Source organism: Mus caroli, chromosome 3, assembly GCF_900094665.2.
Source record: "Mus caroli chromosome 3, CAROLI_EIJ_v1.1, whole genome shotgun sequence".
Classification (NCBI taxonomy): domain Eukaryota; kingdom Metazoa; phylum Chordata; class Mammalia; order Rodentia; family Muridae; genus Mus; species Mus caroli.
Genome location: NC_034572.1, coordinates 6,208,024 through 6,228,111, shown reverse-complemented (window position 1 = coordinate 6,228,111; position 20,088 = coordinate 6,208,024). Strand labels below are relative to the sequence as shown.

General features: G+C 41.1%; 1 protein-coding gene across 1 annotated transcript; it reads left to right on the top strand.

The window, feature by feature from the left end:
• Window positions 1-13,133: 13,133 nt before the first annotated feature.
• LOC110290887 (fatty acid-binding protein, adipocyte) lies at window positions 13,134-17,582 on the top strand. Its single transcript, XM_021157748.2, has 4 exons — window positions 13,134-13,306; window positions 15,628-15,800; window positions 16,422-16,523; window positions 17,350-17,582. The coding sequence occupies exons 1-4, from the start codon at window positions 13,234-13,236 to the stop codon at window positions 17,398-17,400; spliced, it is 399 nt and encodes a 132-aa protein (XP_021013407.1). The 5' UTR covers window positions 13,134-13,233; the 3' UTR covers window positions 17,401-17,582.
• Window positions 17,583-20,088: the final 2,506 nt, after the last annotated feature.

Below are 20,088 nucleotides of genomic sequence, written 5' to 3'. Positions count from 1 at the left end.
TTGGTAAAGATCTTTTCCCAATCTTTGATTGCCATTTCGTCCTATTGACAGTGTCCTTCGCCTTACAGAAGCTTTGCAATTTTATTGATCAATTCTTGATCTTAGAGCATAACCATTGGTATTCGATTCAGGAAATTTTCCCCTGTGCCAATGTGTTCAAGGTTCTTTCCCACTTTCTCTTCTACTAGATTCAGTGTATCTGGTTTTAAGTGGAGGTCCTTGATCTACTTGGACTTGAGCTTTGTACAAGGAGATAAGGATAGGTCAATTTGTATTCATCTACATGCCAACCACCAGTTGAACTTGCACCACTTGTTAAAAATGCTGTCTTTTTCCCACTGGATGGTTTTGGTTCCTTTGTCAAAGATCAAGTGACCATAGGTGTGTGGGTTAATTTCTGGGTCTTCAATTCTATTCCATTGATCTACCTGTCTGTCTCTGTACCAATACCATGTGGTTTTTATCAGTATTGCTCTGTAGTCGGCTTGAGGTCAGGGGTGGTGATTCCCCAGAAGTTCTTTTATTGTTGAGAATGGTTTTTGCTATCTTGAGTTTTTTGTTATTCCAGATAAATTTGAAAATTGCTCTTTTTATCTCTTTGAAGAATTGAGTTGCAATTTTGATGGGGATTGCAGTGAATCTGTAGATTGCTTTAGGTAGGATGGCCATTTTTACTATGGTAATACTGCCAATCCGTGAGCATGGGAGATCTTTCCATCTTCTGAGGTCTTCTTTGACTTCTTTCTTCAGAGACTTGAAGTTCTTGTCATACAGATATTTCACTTGTTTGGTTCACATCACACCAAGATATTTCATATTATTTGTGACTATTGTAAAGGGTGTTGTTTCCCTAATTTCTTTCTCAGCCCATTTATCCTTTGAGTAGAGGAAAGCTACTAATTTGTTTGCATTCATTTTTTATCCAGCTACTTTGCTGAAGTTGTTTATCAGCTATAGGAGTTCCCTTGTGGGTTTTTCTGGGCCACTTATGTATACTATCATATCACTTGCAAGTAGTGATATCTTGACTCCCTCCTTTCCAATTTGTATCTCTTTGAAACCCTTTTGTTGCCTAATTACTCTGGCTAGAACTTTAAGTAGGGGAGAACGGGCAGCCTTTTCTTGTTTCTGATTTTAGTGGGACGGCTTCAAGTTTCTCTCCCTTTAGTTTGATGTTGGCTACTGACTTGCTATATATTGCTTTTATTGTATTTAGGTATAGTCCTTGAATTCCTATTTCTCTCCAATACTTTTAGCATGAAGGAGCATTGTATTTTGTCAAAGGCTTTTTCAGCATCTAATGAAATGATCATGTGGTTTTTTTCATTGAGTTTGTTCACGGTGAATGATCATTCTGATGTGTTCTTGGATTCAGTTTGCAAGAATTTGAGTATTTTTGTATCCATATTCATGAGGGAAATTGTCCTGAAGTTCTCTTTCTTTGTTGGGTCTTTGTGTGGTTTAGGTGTTAGTGTAACTGTGGCTTCAAGAATTTATTACCTAATAAATGGTCCTTCTGTTTCTATTTTATGAAATACTTTGAGAAGTATTGGTATTAGGTCTTCTTTGAAGGTCTGATAGAATTCTGCACTAAACCCATCTGGTCCTGGGCTCTTCTTGGTTGGGAAACTTTTAATGACTGCTTCAATTCCTTTAGGGGTTATGGGACTGTTTACATGGTTTATCTTATCCTGATTTAACTTTGGGACCTGGTATTTATCTAGAAAATCATCCATTTTATCTAGACTTTCCACTTTTGTTGAGTATAGGCTTTTGTAGTAGGATCTGATAATTTTTAAAATGTCTTCAGTTTCTGTTGTTATGTCTCTCTTTTCATTTCTGATCTTGTCAATGTGGATACTGTCTCTGTGTCCTCTGGTTCATTTGGCTAAGGGTTTATCTATTTTGTTGATTTTCTCAAAGAACCAGCTCCTGGTTTGGTTGATTCTTTGTATAGTTTTGTTGTTGTTGTTGTTGTTGTTGTTTGTTTCTACTTGGTTGATTTTAGCCCTGAGTTTGATTATNTCCTGCTGTCTACTCCTCTTGGGTATATTTGCTTCTTTTTGTTTTAGAGCTTTCAGATGTGCTGCTAAGCTGCTATTGTTTGCTCTCTCCAATTTCTATATGGAAGTACTCAGAACTTAGCACTGCTTTCATTGTGTCTCATAAGTTTTGGTATGTTGTGCCTTCAGTATCATTAAATTCTAAAATGTCTTTAATTTCTTTCTTTCTTTATTCCCTGACTAAGTTATTATTGAGGTATCAGCTATCATGTGTATGTAGGCTTCCTGTTGCTTTTATTGTTGTGGAAGACAACAGCCTTAATCCATGGTGATCTGATAGGATGCATGAGATTATTTCATCTTCTTGTATTTGTTGAGGCTTGTTTTATGTTCCATTATATAGTCAACTTTGGAGAAGGTACCATGAGGTGCTGAGAAGAAGGTGTATTCTTTTGTTTTAGGATGGAATATTCTGTAGATATCTCTTAAGTCCATTTGGTTCATAACTTCTGTTAGTTTCACTTTGTCTCTGTGTAGTTTCTGATTCCATGATCTGTCCATTGGTGAGAGTAGGGTGTTAAAGTCTCCTAATATTATTGTTTGAGATTCAATGTGTGCTTTGATCTTCAGTAATGTTTCTTTTACATATGTAGGTGCCCTTGCATTTGGGGCATTGATATTCAGAACTGAGAGTTCATTTTTGTTGATGTTTCCTTTGAGGACTATGTAGAGTCCTTCTCTATCTTTTTTGATAACTTTAGGTTGAAAGTCTATTTTATTGGATACTAGAATTGCTACTCCAGCTTGTTTCTTGGGACCATTGCCTGGAAATTTTTTTTCCAGCCTTTTACTTTGAAGTAGTGTTTGTCTTTGTCATTGAGGTGTGTTTCCTGTATGCAGAAAAATGTGGAGTTCTGTTTAAGTACCCAGCCTGCTATTCTGTGTCTTTTTATTGGGGGAATTGAGTCCACTGGTATTGAGAGATATTAAGGACCAATGATTGTTGCTTCATGTTATTTTTGTCGTTAGAGGTGCAGTTATGCTTATGTGGTTCTTTTCTTTTGGGTTTGTTGTGGAAGATTAGTTTCTTGCTTTTTCTTGTGTGTAGTTTCCCTCCTTGCGTTGGAGTTTTCCTTCCATTATTCTCTGCCAGTCTGGATTGGTGGAAAGATATTGTTTAAGTTTGGTTTTGTCATGGAATATCTTGGTTTCTCCCTCTATGGTAATTGAGAGTTTTGCTAGGTATTTTTGTATTGCCTGGGCTGGCATTTTTGTTTTCTTAGGGTCTGTATGACATCTGTCCAGGATCGTCTGGCTTTTAGACTCTGTTGAAAAGTCTGGTGTAATTCTGAAAGAGCTCCCTTTATATGTTACTTGACCTTTTTCCCTTACCTCTTTCAGTATTCTTTCTTTGTTCTGTGCATTTTGTGTTATAATTATTTTGTGATAGGAGAAATTTCTTTTCTGGCCCCATCTGTTTGGTGTTCTGTAGGCTTCTTGTATGTTTATGGGCATCTCTTTCTTTAGGTTAGAGAAGTTTTCCTCTATAATTTTGTTGAAGATGTTAGCTGGCCCTTTGAGTTGGGAATCTTCCCTCTCTTCTCTACCTATTATTCTCAGGCTCAACCTTTTCATTGTGCCCTGGATTTCTTGAATTTTTTGAGTTAGGAACCTTTTGCTTTTTCTATTTTCTTTGACTGTTGTGTCAATGTCTTTTAGGGTATCCTCTGCACCTGAGATTCTCTCTTCTATCTCTTGTATTCTGCTGCTGACTTCTGTTCTCTTTACCTAGGTTTTCCATCTCCAGGGTTGTCTCCCTTTGTGTTTTAAGGTTTCTATTTCCATTTTTAGATCCTGGATGGTTTTGTTCAATTCCTTTACTTGTTTGATTTCCTGTATTTCATCAAGAGATTTATTTCTTTCCTCTTCAAGGTCTTCCACTTTTTTACCTGTGTTCTCCTGTATTTCTTTAAGTGAGTTAATTTTGTCCTTCTTAAATTCCTCTCTCATATTCATGAGATGGGATTTTAGATCTGAATCTTGCTTTTCAGGTTTGTTACGGAATCCAAGGCTTGGTTTGGTGGGAGAACTGGGTTCTGATGTTGTCAAGTAGCATTGGTTTCTGTTGCTTCAATGCATCTGTACTTATGGAAAACAGTTGTCAGATGTGAGAAGACCGAAGAGTCCCATCTGATATAGGTGCTTTATATAAGACAGAGGCCTTCCTAAATACTTGTTAAAAATGAATGAATGGTAATACATAATGATGTATCTTTGAGAAAATTAAATAATTTTGACTGTTGTGACTCATAAAGTTGTCTTCAGGGACTCTGGGCAGTATTTTCAACTGTAGAGGTAGGGGGTGGCAGGGTGGGGGAGGATTTGAACTGACTATTTATTTGAGAGGTAGCTCTCCCACTGCAAGCCTCAATAGGAAACACAGCAAAAAGATATTAAAATAATATACACATGTATATATTATTGAGCTAATATGCTGATTTTATAAGCTCAATAAAACCTGTCTTTTCCAATTATTTTCTAAGTGTCACTGTAAAATTGAAGTAATTGAAGGAGTATAACAGAAAAATAGAGTAATAAATTTATTAGCAACAATATACTCTATATTCCAAGAGGGAATAATGACTTTTTTTTTGAAAAAAGTGACATAAAGTAGAGTTTATATGTTACCCATACAGTTTCATATGCCTTCTAATTAATAAATTTTAATCTCCCATTTAAAAATCATAGCTCTAGGTAGCTATTCACTAATCAAAATAATGTACATTTGAAAAAGAATGTCTACACACTATGGTTTGATGTTTCTGGTATATTTGCAGCAACCAAACACCAATGCTGTACTCTACTTTGTTATAAACACCTTTTTAAAAGAAGACAATCTGTGAACTCGAATACAGAAAAATGAAGATGGGAATTGAGGGGTGTCTCACTGACTTGACTTAAAATAGTCCCTGTTCTGTACTTAAGAGGATCTCAGAAGTATTTCAAAGGACACAGGAAGAAAAAGAAAAAAAAAGAAGGAAAGAAAGACATGTATCATCTCGTGAGGACAGTGTCCCTGGGAATGATTTGTGAGAAAGCAGGAATGCTATTTGTATAGCTTGGCAAGGCAAGTAGGGAAAAGAGCAGGAGCTGGGACAACAGCTTCAGCTTAGATGCTTTAAGGAAACCAGCCATGGGGGGGGGGTGGAGTGGGGGTGGGGTGGCTGTGTGTAGATGTGTGGAGACTTCAGCATCCGACAAAGCTTATGCTCATAGATCTGTCTGTCAGCGCTGTGAAAGGATGCTGGTGCTTTCCTTGACTCACCCAAGAGAGGAAAATAGCACATTTTATAAAATCACATTCCCAGTGTAGCAAAGAGTAAGGAACAGGCCTGCACAGAGGACGTTTCCTTGGCTGCTACTCTTTCCTTTGAGAACGAAAGAAATGCTACACGGTAAGGCAATACAGTGGGACTGCTGGCCCCCTCTCCCAGTCCAATGTAAATGTATTCTAAGGAATAGTTTAAAACAATATAAGTGTCAAAATTATAGTTAAATATCAACGAGTATTTGAAAAACACTGACTCAATATACAAATGAGTTTGCAAATGGTATTTTTTTTAAACCAAAAGCTTTAAATGATTATTTTTTTCAGAAAAAAAGGTGGGACAAACAAAATTCCTAATCAACTTATAGCAAATGATGCCTAGCTCTTAGCACACATTTGACAATGGACGGTTGATTCAGATGTTAAAAAGAGGTGGGCTGCTTTTGCCTTAGAGAAGACTCCATGGTGATTTCTGTTAGCAATATGTTAGACATTGACTACCTCTTATCTAACTCTTACCTAAAATGTGTGGGTGTAGTGGTGCAGGTGTCTGATCCCAGCACTCAGGAAGCAGAAGCAGGCTGTTCTCAGTAAGTTCAAGGCCAGCCTGATCTACATAGTTTTAGAATAGCCTGAGCTTTCTAGTAAGACACGCAAAATAAATGAATAAATAAAATGTCTGGAATCAGAAGTGTTTCAGAGATTGGATTTTGGGAGAGGAGGTAATGTTTGCTTCATAGTAAACAATGAGCTCTCAGGAGAGTGGGATGGAAGTCTAAGGAGAAAGTGCGTTTCCAATGCATGTGTATCTCCCACACAGAAGCCGAAGGGAACTTTGCAGGACAGTTTTGAAGGTGCCAGGCGCATGCGGGCTGGGTGAGCTGCTACATGAGGTGGTGGTTATGTGATTTCCACCTGTGGAGTCACGCTGGCTCTCAGAGAACTTTGCAACGGTAATATTTTATTTTAGATGCTGAAATGTGAGAATAGAGAACCCCAGCCTATGAGAGCAGTTTTTAATAGAGATTACCAAAGACATTTGATAGTGGTTATGTTTCTTGATAGGTCTTTGGAGAATGCCTGAAACCTCTGGAAAGGCAAAACACATTCTTCTCGGTTCATTGCACATTGCTTCACACACTGCTGGTCTTGGGCTTCTTGGTGTGTACAGCATAGGAAGGGGGTATCATAAAGGTGGCCTAGGATTGGTGGATTTTTTGGCCTGATCTTGGAGCAAGCTCAGGAATTGATGGGATTTTGTGGCTTCAGCTTGGCCACCTGACTTGAGGGTATGGAAACCACTGCCATATCAGTTAGAGTCGTCTAGGGGTGGGGCCTGGCCAGTCATATCTTAAGGGGCTTACACATATGCTGTCATAGCCAGAGACACTGCTATTTTTGAAAGCATTTCAAACATTCCCATTTGGAGCCTGGAGATGTAACTAAATGCTGAAGTATTTTCTCAGCCTGTGCAGGGTTCTAGCTCAGTCATTACAGATGATGCACCTTACCGAGGTGTCAGGATATCTATGTCTGCATCTTTCCCATCACTCAGGACGAGGGTATGGTTAACATAGTGTTATCTCTTGGGACAAATATTGTTTTTCTTTATTACAAGGTGAAGATTGACTTAGTCTTGAACATGGCGCAGCAAATGGACAAGTTCTGAGTAACATCCCCGACCTTGGGGGAAAAAAATAACTCTTGTTCTGAATCATGCCCATCACGACAATTCGTCTTGTATTTCATTGATTTCTTGAAGTTTTCTCAAGATGTGAAGAATGTCCCCTCACGCTGCAGTCACCAGTGCAGAGAACCCAGACCTCTGAAAGTCTAAGACCACAGAGATTGTTTTTCAAGCAAGGGTATTTTGGGTCAGGAAAAATTTCCAATTCTTCCCAGCGCAGGCTTCCCAAGGGTGTGATATTTCTTCTGGGTTGATGTGCCTACTATACCGTGCAGCTTGCCCCATGTGAACTGGAGTTGAGCTAGCAACCTGCTAACGAACTTGACCATTCAGGTGATTAATTTAAATGGTAGCCATCAAATGCAGCTTTCCAGTTCTACAGATGAGGAAGAGGAGTGTTGTCGATATCAGTCAGCCAGCTAAAGTTTGCAAGCTCGTGAGCAGGGGAAAGAATTTCAGTGTGTCTAACCCCAGGGTTTGAGGATCTTTCTAGCCTGTGATGTGATTTATAAGACAATTAACAAAATATGTCACAGGCATCTTATCACCCACTGACTGTATGTAAATGTGAATGCAATGGCAGTTCTACAGTGTTGGTGTCTTTAGAGAACAGAATTCCCAGTGAGAATCAGGTAGCTGGAGAATCGCAGAGCCATGCGGATTCTTGGCAAGCCATGCGACAAAGGCAGAAATGCACATTTCACCCAGAGAGAAGGGATTGTAGTCAGCAGGAAGTCACCACCCAGAGAGCAAATGGAGTTCCCAGATGCCTGACATTTGCCTTCTCACTGGATCAGAGTTCACTAGTGGAAGTGTCACAGCCCAAACGCTCCCCCAAAGGCTCAGCCCTTCCTTGCCTTGTAACAATCAAGCCGCTCCTGGATGAACTGCTCCACCCTCTGTCTCTTTGGCAGGGTTGGAGCCCACTGTGGCCTGAGCGACTTCTATGGCTCCCTTTCTGTGATTTTCATGGTTTCTGCTCCTTTCCCCTTTATGATTTTCTCTTTTTGTCTCTCTCTTGCTAAACCTCCTTCGTTTATGCCCTCTCCGGTTTCATTTCTGGATCATCCACTGTGAACTATTCCCATTGTTTGCCAGAAGCCCCCTGGTTCTTCTTTCTAGAAGTTCAGGCCAGGAGTCAGAACCATAACCACCCGCCCACAACTGTAATGGACAAAAAAAATGAAGTGAAACCCTTGGTCTTTAAGTCCAGTCCTAGGCTACACCCCGTAAGGCTGGTGATTAAATACATTTTACTTACTAAGTTCCCGTTTCTGAAAGCAGGAGCTCAGGTAAAGGCAAGTGGGGGACTCAGAGTGAAGCCTAAGATTACAGGCAGAGTGGTTCCAGTGTCTGTTTCTAGCCTTTCTCGGGAAACCCACACAAGCTGTTTCTCCTACTAGAATGTCACCGTTCACATGGTGGTGGCCTGATTTCTACTTTCAGAACCCTTGAGCAGTTTCTGTATGCCATGCCCTTGCTGAGCGCCCACTGATAAAAGCTCTGTGAACTGGTTTCTCAGAGCATCCTGTGGTTCTTAAGATCTTTTCTGCTTTGTTGTGTTTTGATTTTGGTTTTGGTTTTTATCAGGACGGGGTTTCCCTGGCTGTCTTGTAACTCTGTAGACCAGGCTGGCCTCGAACTCAAGACCTGAATGCAGCTGCCTCAAATGCACGGCCACCTTCCCACTGGTTCTTACGATCTTTATGACCCGATAGTGATCTCTGCAGCCCTAACCCTTCTGTCTTAGATATATTTAAGAAATTAAATATCTTCAAATGCTATGCCTGTCCTGGCTCAGCTCTGAGATTCTGAGATATGTCCTCAGCCCCATATCTGAAAACAAAGCCAGGCTGCTCCCATTGTAGTCCTTTTCTCCCTGGCTCTGAGGAAATACTCAGCCTGCTGTGTCTCACTTGTTTGTTTGTTTGTTTTTGTTTGCTTGTTGTCTGGCTCTTTTTAAAATTTTAACACAGAACATCTTTTTTGTATCTGTACATCACTATGTACCAAGCACAACTGGCACTTATTAGGGATTTAATGTCTTTTTTTGTATTTAGGTCTATTTGTAGAAAATAAATTATATATGTACTCAGGCTTAAAAATATATAAGATGCAAGCAGTTGAGATGGTGAAAGTAATAAGACACAAACAGAACAAATGTGGTGTGTGTGTGTGTGTGTGTGCGCACATGTGCTTATGCTTGTGCATGTGTGCTTGTACGTGGTTGCATATCTGCCCTCATGGAGATGTGTGTGTGTGCGTGTGTGTGCCCGTGTGTGTGTGTGTGTGTGTGTGTGTGTGTGTATTGGCAGGGGGGTTACATGGTGCAGCTGGCCTGCTGGTAAGTTCTTCTCTGCTTTTTCTGGTAGAGTGTCACCTTTGCTTCCAGTTAATTCCTGATGGGTTTGCTTTATGAAGTGAAGACAAAGTAGGTCACAGTTTATATGCAGAAAGCACTTTGCGGTCCCCTCCCCCACCGTGAGTCCCTGCTTGCACACCCTGCACTATGTGTGAAGAGTTTCTTTTATGAGTAAGAAGGTAAATGAAGAAGTTATCTAAGAGCCTTCAAAGCACTCACAGTCTGTCTTTAGTCACTGCCCTTTACCCGAGGCAGAGTCTATGGCTTACTCATTCTAAATGGTTGCCATCTTGAGATCAAGGAGTCAGGGCTTAGTCATCGTAACCATGCATGTAAAGAGGAACATACTGGCCTAGCTGGACAGGGGACCCAGGACAGTCCTCCTGGTAAGTGACCTCATCAGGGAGAAAAAGAAAACAAATGTGCTGCATTTCCTGTTCAGGGCTCACCTTACAGTTGCCAGCAAGCACCCAAATGCACTTAGAAAGCAGCCTTAACAAAGCAAGTTTGCCTCCAATAAAAGGGGATCCTGGGCATGAACCCTCACCTTAGCTGGCCTGTACAAACTGGAAGCTCTCCCTGCCAACGTAGCTCTGTCGTTACTCTTCATTATCTAGAGTGGGGTCTGTTTCCTCACTAATTAAAAAATTGTCAGAAATGATATTCTCATTTCCTCCAAAAGAAGTAAACACAGGCAAAGGTTAGAAGGATGCATTCCACAGGAACGGCCCATTGAGGAGCAAAGTGCAAGGCAAACAGCCTGGACCAGAGGGCCCTGAGATTCTGAGATGTGACCTCAGCCCCACATCCCCACAGCCAAGCCAGGCTGTTCCCACTGCAGACCCTTCCCCACAGCTCTGAGGAAGTACTCAGCCAGCTGTGTCTGTGTTGCTGTTGTTGGGCATCCCAGGTTCTTTTGTAACTTCTAATTTGGAGACACATTCATTGCTAAATTAGCTAGCATGGCCTTGGACTCACTCTGTGGCTCAGGAGAGCAGTGAATTTAGGGGATTCTCCTGGCTCAGCCTCCTGTGGTGTTTCTTTGTTTTTGTTTTGTTTTGGAGTTTTTACTTTGCTTTAACAGAACCCTCAGGAGCCTGATCTGCTAAGATTCCCTTGGTGTATTTTATGGGATATCTGATTGTATCTCATAGTGAATGAATCTGGATAAAAGTTACAGCCTGACGGTTGGTCTTTGCTTACTAGGAACAAACTCACACGTTTGTCCTGATTTACAGATACCCTCCATGGCCATATTTGAGTGAGATTAACTGCATGTGGCACTAAGCCAGCAATCTTGTAGTTCCTCATTCCCCAGTGTTGTGGAGGTTGTCATCTATCTTCAGCTGACAATTCCTTTGTTCTGGAAGGTCCTTCTGGTGTCATGTCAGCTTACATGCGGATGCTCTGGACAGTGGGTCCTTAACTGTCCCCTGTACACTGTCTTTCCCAGTGTGGGAAGCAAGTTCCTTGCTCCGTGGATCCCCAGTGGTCAGCATGTGCCTGAGGCATGTGTGAATAAACGGGTGGACTTGGTGTCACTGTGCTGTGCTACCAGTTCCCTTCCCAAGAGAAACAGAGCACAGAGCACATGTGAAATTCTAGAAACCACATTAAAAAAGTAAAAACCCGGGTGGTGGTGGCGCACGCCTTTAATCCCAGCACTCGGGAGGCAGAGGCAGGTGGATTTCTGAGTTCGAGGCCAGCCTGGTCTACATAGTGAGTTCCAGGACAGCCAGGGCTGTACAGAGAAACCCTGTCTCGGAAAAAAAAAAAAAAAGTAAAAACAAACAAACAAACAAATAAAAACAAATTAGTTTTAGTAAAATATTTCACTTGGCTTGCCTAAATTATGGTTATTCCAACATATATTCAATGTAAGAAATTTTCACTATGCATTGCATTTTATATTAACTTCAACTGTGATACATATTGTACACTAACAGTTACCTTGAGTCAGACTCTTTTTTTGAAATACTTGTTCATTATTTAAAGTTCACAAAACTTATAGTTAAAAAATTTAGATTGATGAATTCAAGTTGTTCCACACATTTTATTTTTACATTTAATTTTTTATAACCACCAAATTGAGAATAATTGCCTTTCTTTTCATTGAAATTAAGTAAATTTTAAAGTTGAGCTTTCTTGTTATATTAGGCACCTGGCAGAGGCAGAAGTAGGTGTGTAAGTGCAGAAGCATGGACTACATGGGCTGGCTCTACAGCACGTCTAACCCATAGCTCTATAATCCACATGCAGTCAGCACAGCGGGCTAATCGCTTGAGAACAAGTCTAAGTTAGGGATCAGCATACGTTTCCAAATAAAACAATTTAGAATATTATCAAAATTATTCCTGCATTAAAATCGCTTATTTTATTTGAGTTGCAATCCCGAGGCTCTTAGCCTGTCGGAAGCCTGAGTCCGAGAGTGGTCCGTCGTGGGTGACACTAGCAGATGCGATTAAAAGTTGTTACTGTGAGTTAAATTTGTCAAACTTTTACAGTAGCCCATTTTCCTACAGAAAATATCATGTTTGCAGAGTCTGTTTCCCCAGAGTTTGGGGGCTGGTAGGGACTTGGGAGCAGGCACTTCCCAGCGAGCCCCTGTACAGCAGTCCATCTCTCTCTAACATCCTGAAATGTGGGTATGCTTGCAGGCACTGGTGTACATGTGAACATCTTCCATCATTCCGCTGTGAGGCAGGGAGGCTGAGAAACAGGATTACTTTATAAAAGCTATCTCAGATTAGTCACTGTGTCAAAGAAGAGAACAGGTTTTGATAATTCATGACCACATTGCTTCTGATCATTCACATAAACCCACAATCTTTAGATCTGCATGAATTTAAAACTTACAATATATTTCAAAAATGAAATGAGGGACATATTTTGGATTGGGACCCATTTTTGAAGGGTCTGTAAAAATGTGTACTACATGGTTATTTACGAATGGGAAGAATAAGGCTTAACTTAATTTAATTAAATCTGTGCACTACATTCCTGAGCAATGAGCAGAATGCATTTTAAGTATGTATTAAATATTTGAAATTATACATCTAGGCCACTATAGCCCGCATCCAGAGGCAGGGGCAGCTAGATTTCTTTGAGTTAGAGGCCAGCCTGGTCTAGGTAGTGAGTTCCAGGACCACCAGGGCTGTGCATCGAGACTGTCTCAAAAACCAAACCAAACCAAACCAAAACCCAACCCAAGCCAAACAAAAACAAACAACAACAACAAAAACAAAAATCCCACCAACAAACAAACAAACAAAAAACCAAAAATCAAAAAATTAGGCTACTTTAAAATGTCATTATTTCTTTTGTTAAAATTCCTGAGATAAACACTATTCTAACAAAAGAGCCATTAAGACTAAGAATCTCTAAGATGTTTTTTATGTTCTCAAATTCAGAAGAACTAAACACATTATTGCAGTATTAATACAATAAAAACTCAAGATAAGAAGGTCAAATGTGTCCAAGATAATTGTCTCCTCCACAATGAGGTAAATCCATAAGGAATAATGGGGGGAAGTTCAATGCATTAGCTTTTCACAGTCAAAACAGGAACCTTTAAAATACTCTGTTCATGGTTAAAAATAATTTGTACTCTAAGTCCAGTGATCATTGCCAGGGAGAACCAAAGTTGAGAAATTTCTATTAAAAACATGACTCAGAGGAAAACATACAGGGTCTGGTCATGAAGGAGATGATCTGGCCCCCATTGGTCACTCCTACAGTCACATGGTCAGGGCATCTTTAAAAGTGAGCTATCTGGACTCCAGAGGCTCATAGCACCCTCCCGTGCTGCAGCCTTTCTCACCTGGAAGACAGCTCCTCCTCGAAGGTTTACAAAATGTGTGATGCCTTTGTGGGAACCTGGAAGCTCGTCTCCAGTGAAAACTTCGATGATTACATGAAAGAAGTGGGTGAGTGCTGTCGGGGTCGGGGTCCCCCGGGCTGGGGAGAGGGCTTGCAGCTGCCTTGCAGCCCGGGGGGACAGGACTGAGCTGTGGTGGGAGGAAATACTGCTTCCCGCATGGAGGGTGTAGAAGCCACAAGAAAAAGTTTGTCCTAGAAGTTTTCTCAATTAAAGCTTCAAGCTCGTGATCCCTCCAGGTGAACCCGCAAGGAAGAGTCTACAGGGCAATCTTTTACTCTGTAGAACGACAAGATGTGGCCTTCCTTGCCAAGCTTGCGTTTCTGAGGTTCATTTGGCTCCTTGCTTGTTTTCAACATCTCCCTTTACATGAAAAATTTGTAATAATTTAAAAAGAAAAATATTCCTTCCGTTTTTTTTAAAGGATGGGGGCAACTTTTACTTAAAACTGAAGTCATGATATTGCCCCTCTTAGAAAACAAATCATGTTGGAAAATACATTTTAGCAAATTCTTTTCTGTCTCAATGTCAAGGCCTAAGAATGTGTGATTATTTTACAGTTGACAAAAGCTTGGCTTCCCGAGATACTTTTCTTCAAGGACTTAAAGGTTTCTTCGTTGGTTTAGAGTGATATGTGATGTCATAGATTTATGAGTAATTCAGAAGGAAAGCAGAGCATACAAAGCACACAGAGAACTCGCCCTTCCCATGATACGGGCTCACAACGGTCTGTCCTGTCAACACTGCCCACAGGCTGCTGTGTGGCCAAACAGCATTGCCTATCCGTGTAGAGGGGGCATCGACCAGCGAGGCACTTTATCGGGAAGCCTCTGCTTTGAAGCCCTTCTCTCCTGACCTTCCCATATTACAGAGTGTCTCCATTAAGACAGAATCCTCTCAACCCGAAAAGGCTTAACCTTCCCTCACTTATACAGCAGGAACTTTTGGTTGTCTGTCTGTCAATATTGTTGTTTTGTTTGCAGACAAGAAGACTATCAAGAATTTCAGCATGACTTAGCCCATCGACTGTTTACTGTTCAGTGTGGTCGTTACTATGCACTGAGCAAGAAATACCAGGGCTTGAGACACTTTTAGCTCTTGACCACTTGAAACATTTCGTACTGCTAACATTCCTATCTAAATTATAATGACACTATTTAAGTTGTGAGAGACCCATGATTAAAGGCAACAGATATTTCCTGAGTGGAACTGGCAACTGTAATTAAGGCAGAGTTGGCAGGTATTGGATTCTACAGTCAAATAAAAATGAAGACACAAGTGAAGCTGTTATTTGTCCCCGGCACGGTCTCTCTGGAATCATTTCCCAGTGCTGTGTCCCTTTCCTGCGCTGATTGACTGTACAGAATGCTGTGCTGAGAGTGACAATTCAAGGCAGAGATACACCATTTCCTCACTGTGGTACTGTTTAGACAGAGAACTAAGTTGTACCCTCTGCATCATCTATCTTGTGCTGTGGTTGTCTCTCAGTTCATCCTTAGTTCTAGCTCTGGGTCACCTTTTGTCAAAGACATAGCCTTTATTTAAGCATCTGTGTTGAAGGAGTCAGCGCACCCGAGACAGAGGATTCTGTGTAACATGCAGACAGGACAACTATGGTTCTAAGTTGTTCACCCCGCACAGGGAAGCTAAACGAACAAAGTTCACAGCTGAAGGGACCGAGATGCAGAGGGTTAGTTTCCAAACTGTTCTATACACTGAAATTCTGATTGCCTGAGTTCAGAAGGTACTTACCCAGTCTGCTTTATGTTTCCTGATTGTTGAGAATGCGATCGCCATTCTAAAATGACATGAAATGTGGAACAGCATGTTCACTCTACAGAAATTAATCAGACAATTCATTTCATGAGGGAGTAATATGGGAAGGAAGCCTAGAAAATTAAATTTGGCAACAACTGTTGTGAAATGTGATTTTTGTTCACTCAAAATAGATGACCTTTTAACACAATATCTCTAAGTGAGGCCTGGCCTTTGACTTAGATTTTTTTTTAAAAAAATAACTTTTAGTAATTAAGAAAGAATAAAATGGTCAAATTGCCTCAATCACAAATAGAAAATAGAGATAATATACATACACTTATTATTAGCATATTATAACAAATATATTATAGACATACAGACATATATATATATATATATAACACATAGACATCGAGATATGAAGATTTAATCTCTTAATACATTCTTGTTGAAATTAAGGTCTTTCCTGAAGGAGTGTAGTTAGCATACAGGCACAGTAAGTCTGGATGGATGACAGGTTCTGAGAGCATCAAAGGAGCCTCCGGCACTCTGGTGTCTTCTTCATCACACACACAAATGTTAGCTTTACATGGGTTCTCTTTCTCCCTGTAGGAGTGGGCTTTGCCACGAGGAAAGTGGCAGGCATGGCCAAGCCCAACATGATCATCAGCGTAAATGGGGATTTGGTCACCATCCGGTCGGAGAGTACTTTTAAAAACACCGAGATTTCCTTCAAACTGGGCGTGGAATTCGATGAAATCACCGCAGATGACAGGAAGGTGAAGGTGAGGAACGAGGAGCTGGTGCAGAGTGAGGGGGGCCAGGCTTCTAATTCCACGGCCTGCAGGAAGCGATTTCAGCTCAAGGGGAAGGACAAAAGCTTCCCTTGGTGGGCTGACAGCCTCGGAGCTCCCATACCTAACCCAGCTCCGTCAGTGCGCAGAGGACGCATTTCCTCTTGCTCCTAAGCTGTCCGGATATTCACAATGATTAGCATGATTTATGAGTCATACAGTAGTGCATGTGGAGTAAATTAGAGCAGTAAAACGTTAAGGGAAGTTTATAAAAGCGAGGCTGAAAGCACGAAACCCACCGTAACATCACCGTGCCCACCTACGTGTGTCTGCCATCTAACTTCTTTCACAGTAGTATATCCTGTTTTTCAAAACCTAATTTTATTTTCTGTTTCTATTCCGAATATATAAGTAGATATACATATACATACATATACATGAGTTCTACATTATTTTTTCAAGATGTGTTTCTCTTTATACCTTATTGCTGGATTATGCTCTTGTCCTGTAGAATTACTGAGAACCTCAGAATAGCCCTTTGGACCCAGGTTCCATATTTTTCAGTCTTGACCTTCATGTGCAAATTGCAATCTCTTTTCACTGTGCCCACAGAGCATCATAACCCTAGATGGCGGGGCCCTGGTGCAGGTGCAGAAGTGGGATGGAAAGTCGACCACAATAAAGAGAAAACGAGATGGTGACAAGTTGGTGGTGGTGAGTTACGCTGCATACTCAGCTGTAGAACCCACTGTCTGGGCCTGGGAACATTACAGAACTCTAGAAACGGCACCTGCTGTGTAGAACAAAAAGGTTCATTTGAACTATTTGTTTATTTGGAGCTGAGGGTTGAATCCTGGTTCTCTCACTTGCCTAAAGTACTCTGCCCCTTCTGAGGTGCACTCCATCCTCCCATACAATCAGGCTCCACCCTCCCATGCAGTCAGGCTCCACCCTCCCATGCAGCCAGGCTCCACCCTCCCATGCAGCCAGGTTCCACCCTCCCATGCAGCCAGGCTCNTCCACCCTCCCATGCAGCCAGGCTCCACCCTCCCATGCAGCCAGGTTCCACCCTCCCATGCAGCCAGGCTCTACCCTCCCATTCAGCCAGGCTCCACCCTCCCATGCAGTCAGGCTCCACCCTCCCATGCAGCCAGGCTCCACCCACATACGGTTTCCCCTAGAAAGCAATCCCTGCCTCCTCTCTGGCATCACAGGCTGCCTAGTGCAACATCCTCAAGGGACTGTGTTGTGTATTTTGTCTCATGGCACTCACTTACCGTGCAGATTTTCCAGCTCCCTGAGAGGAGGACCTGAATCTTCCTGGTCTTTGTACCACCCTAAACTACTATACTTGGAGATGGATGAGCAATATAATATAAAATCCCAGAACACATGGTCGGGGTTTTTCGTTGTTTTGTTTTGTTTTGGTGTTGGTGGTGTTGTTGTTGAATATCATTTCATTTCCAAAACCGAGAGTAAAAAGTTAAATCCATGCTGTTATCTCTCTGATTGACCATGTCAATTTTGTGCCTGTGTCTAGGAATGTGTTATGAAAGGCGTGACTTCCACAAGAGTTTATGAAAGGGCATGAGCCAAGAGAAGAGGCCTGGATGGAAATTTGCATCAAATACTACAATAGTCAGTCGGATTTATTGTTTTTTTTTTTTTAAAGATACGATTTTCCACTAATAAGCAAGCAATTAATTTTTTCTGAAGATGCATTTTATTGGATATGGCTATGTTGATTAAATAAAACCTTTTTAGACCTAGAAAGTTGTGTAATGATACTTTTATTGTGTGTCTAATTTTGTACTTGTAATTGTGAAGATAATAGAACAAATTACATTACTTTTATTTGGGTTCTGGTACAAATAATATGATCTTTCTTAATAATGCATGATAAAAAAGCCAATGTCCATGAACTTACCAAGTCTGCATACTAAGCTCTGCTGTGGCATACAAGACCTTGGGTAATTCTAGACACAGTGAAATTATCCATCTCCATCTGATTAAAGCATGAAGCTGTGTTTCCGCCCTGTCCTGGACCGTTGTAATTCAGCAGTGCATACAATGCTGTAGAAAAGAGCTCCAGTCTCCATAGCGTGCGTGCGTGTGTGTGTGTGTGTGTGTGTGCGTGTGCATGTGTGTGCATGCGTGCGTGTGTGTGCATGTGCGTGTGCGTGTGTGTATTTCTTACTAAGTAGTCCAGGCTGGTCTTGAATTACAATTCTGCCTCAGCCTCTTGTGCCTTGTGCTGCTAGAGTTATAAGTGTGTACTATAATGCTCAGTGTGTCTGAAATTTTTAGTCTAAAGGAGATGTTTTAGACTAACGAAAACCCTGAGGCTGTTTATTTATAAAGAAATAAATTTACTTGGCTATCAGTTTTGGAGGCTGAATGCTCAAGAGAGTACAGCCCCAGAGAGTTGGCTGAGCTCCTACTAGGTGGTGTCATCAGGAAAATGATAAGACAGAGGGGCAGTTCCCTCCTCACAGGAGAAGATTCTCACCTATAAACCCATCCTGCTCACCTGCAAACCCACACTGACTGAAGGAACTATACATAAATCCCATTCATTAATGCTCCAGCAAAGGTTTGATTCTGGGCCAGGTCTCAACATTGGGGCTGGCACACAAGCCAGAAATCAGATGGAAAACTAATTATAAAGAGGCAGGAAAACAGTGTGATCAATATAGCCACATTGGTAAAGGCTGGGGGGGGGGCATTGAGCATCACAGCCCATTTTCAGGTGTATGGATCTGAGCCTCAGCTGGAAACTGAGGGAAAGTTGAGGCAGAGCAAGCATTATACATTACAAAGCCCTCTTGGTCAAGGTGCTCACTGACTGAAAGTGATCTCAGGCCTGGGCCTGCAAGGTGGCTTCAGTCAAGTCCTTCCCAGGTAAGGGACAGTCTGAAAATCCCTATGACTGGATCTGCTTAGGGGGCAGCTTTACTTTCTTTTTCCACACGATCCTAATTAGGGTGATGTCTTCCTAGAGTGATCTGCCTGAGAGGCAAAGCTGTTCTTGGAACCCAAGGTTACTTTAAGCTTATCTCAATGATAGGACACGTCCAGACACTATACCAGGGGATTTGGAGCTAGACATGAAAACTGACATCTGACTGTCACTGACAACCTTGCCAGAAACACATTAATTATTTTAATAGTTCTATATATAGAGTTGAATAGGAGTCAGACCCAAGGTATAGGGGTAAGTAAAAACGAAGGCAAAAATATCACGTGCCAGGTACGGTGAATCACTCACGGGTATTCACAAGCGAAGAGTCGCTGCTTTTCAGGAAAAGCAGTTCCTAAGAACTTGCTGCAATCTGATAATACTGATGTAAATCCCCAATTTCCAACATCAACAACAATAAAAAGCTCAGGACATGAAAAGAAATGGAAAAAATTCGTTCAAAAGATGAACTGGGAATCTGGGAGTGGTTGATGAGAATGCATAATGACACACCTGCCACCAGACATGACACAACTCCTCAAAAAATATAAAACAGAATTACTGTGTGGGTCTGCAGAGCCAAAGGAGGATGACAAAGGCATCAGTAACATTCACAAAATGTCATTAACAATAGCTAAAAGTCAAATGTCCATCAGCAAGTCAAGGAAAGAGCAACATAGACCCACAGCCACACAGGCACATATATGACCACGCACCCATAGCATGTACACACAATAAAATTACTATAGTCAGCCATAAAAAGGAAGGGAAATTTCTGCTCATAGAATAGTAATAAGTCTTTTTTTACGGAGACATTTTGTAATGTATTTTGATCATGTTTTATCCTTCCCTCAATTCCTCCAGGTCCCCTACCCATATTTACGTTCTTTCCCTCTTTTTTTTTTTTTTTTTTTTTTTTTTTTTTAAAAAAAAAAAAAAAAAAAAAAAAAAAAAAAAACCCTAAAAAAAAAAAAAAAAAAATAAGCAAAATACAATAAGATTAAAAATAAAAATTACCATTGAGTTCATTTTATGTTGGCCAACCATTCCTAGGTATGGACTGTGCACTCAAGTGTGTTCCATAAACCTACACAGTGAGACTCCATTGGAGAAAACGGATTTTCATTTTGCCAGTATCAATTACAGATAGCTTCTTAGTTATGGTGGGACCTCATGTCCAGTTTCTGTTCTCAGTGCTGGAGCCTTGTCTGGCCTGAATTTGTGCAGGTCTTGTGCGTGCTGCTGCAGTCTCCCAGCTGGTATGTGCATCGGTCCTGTTGTGTCTGGACCACACAGTTCCTGTGGAGCTGCCCATCACTC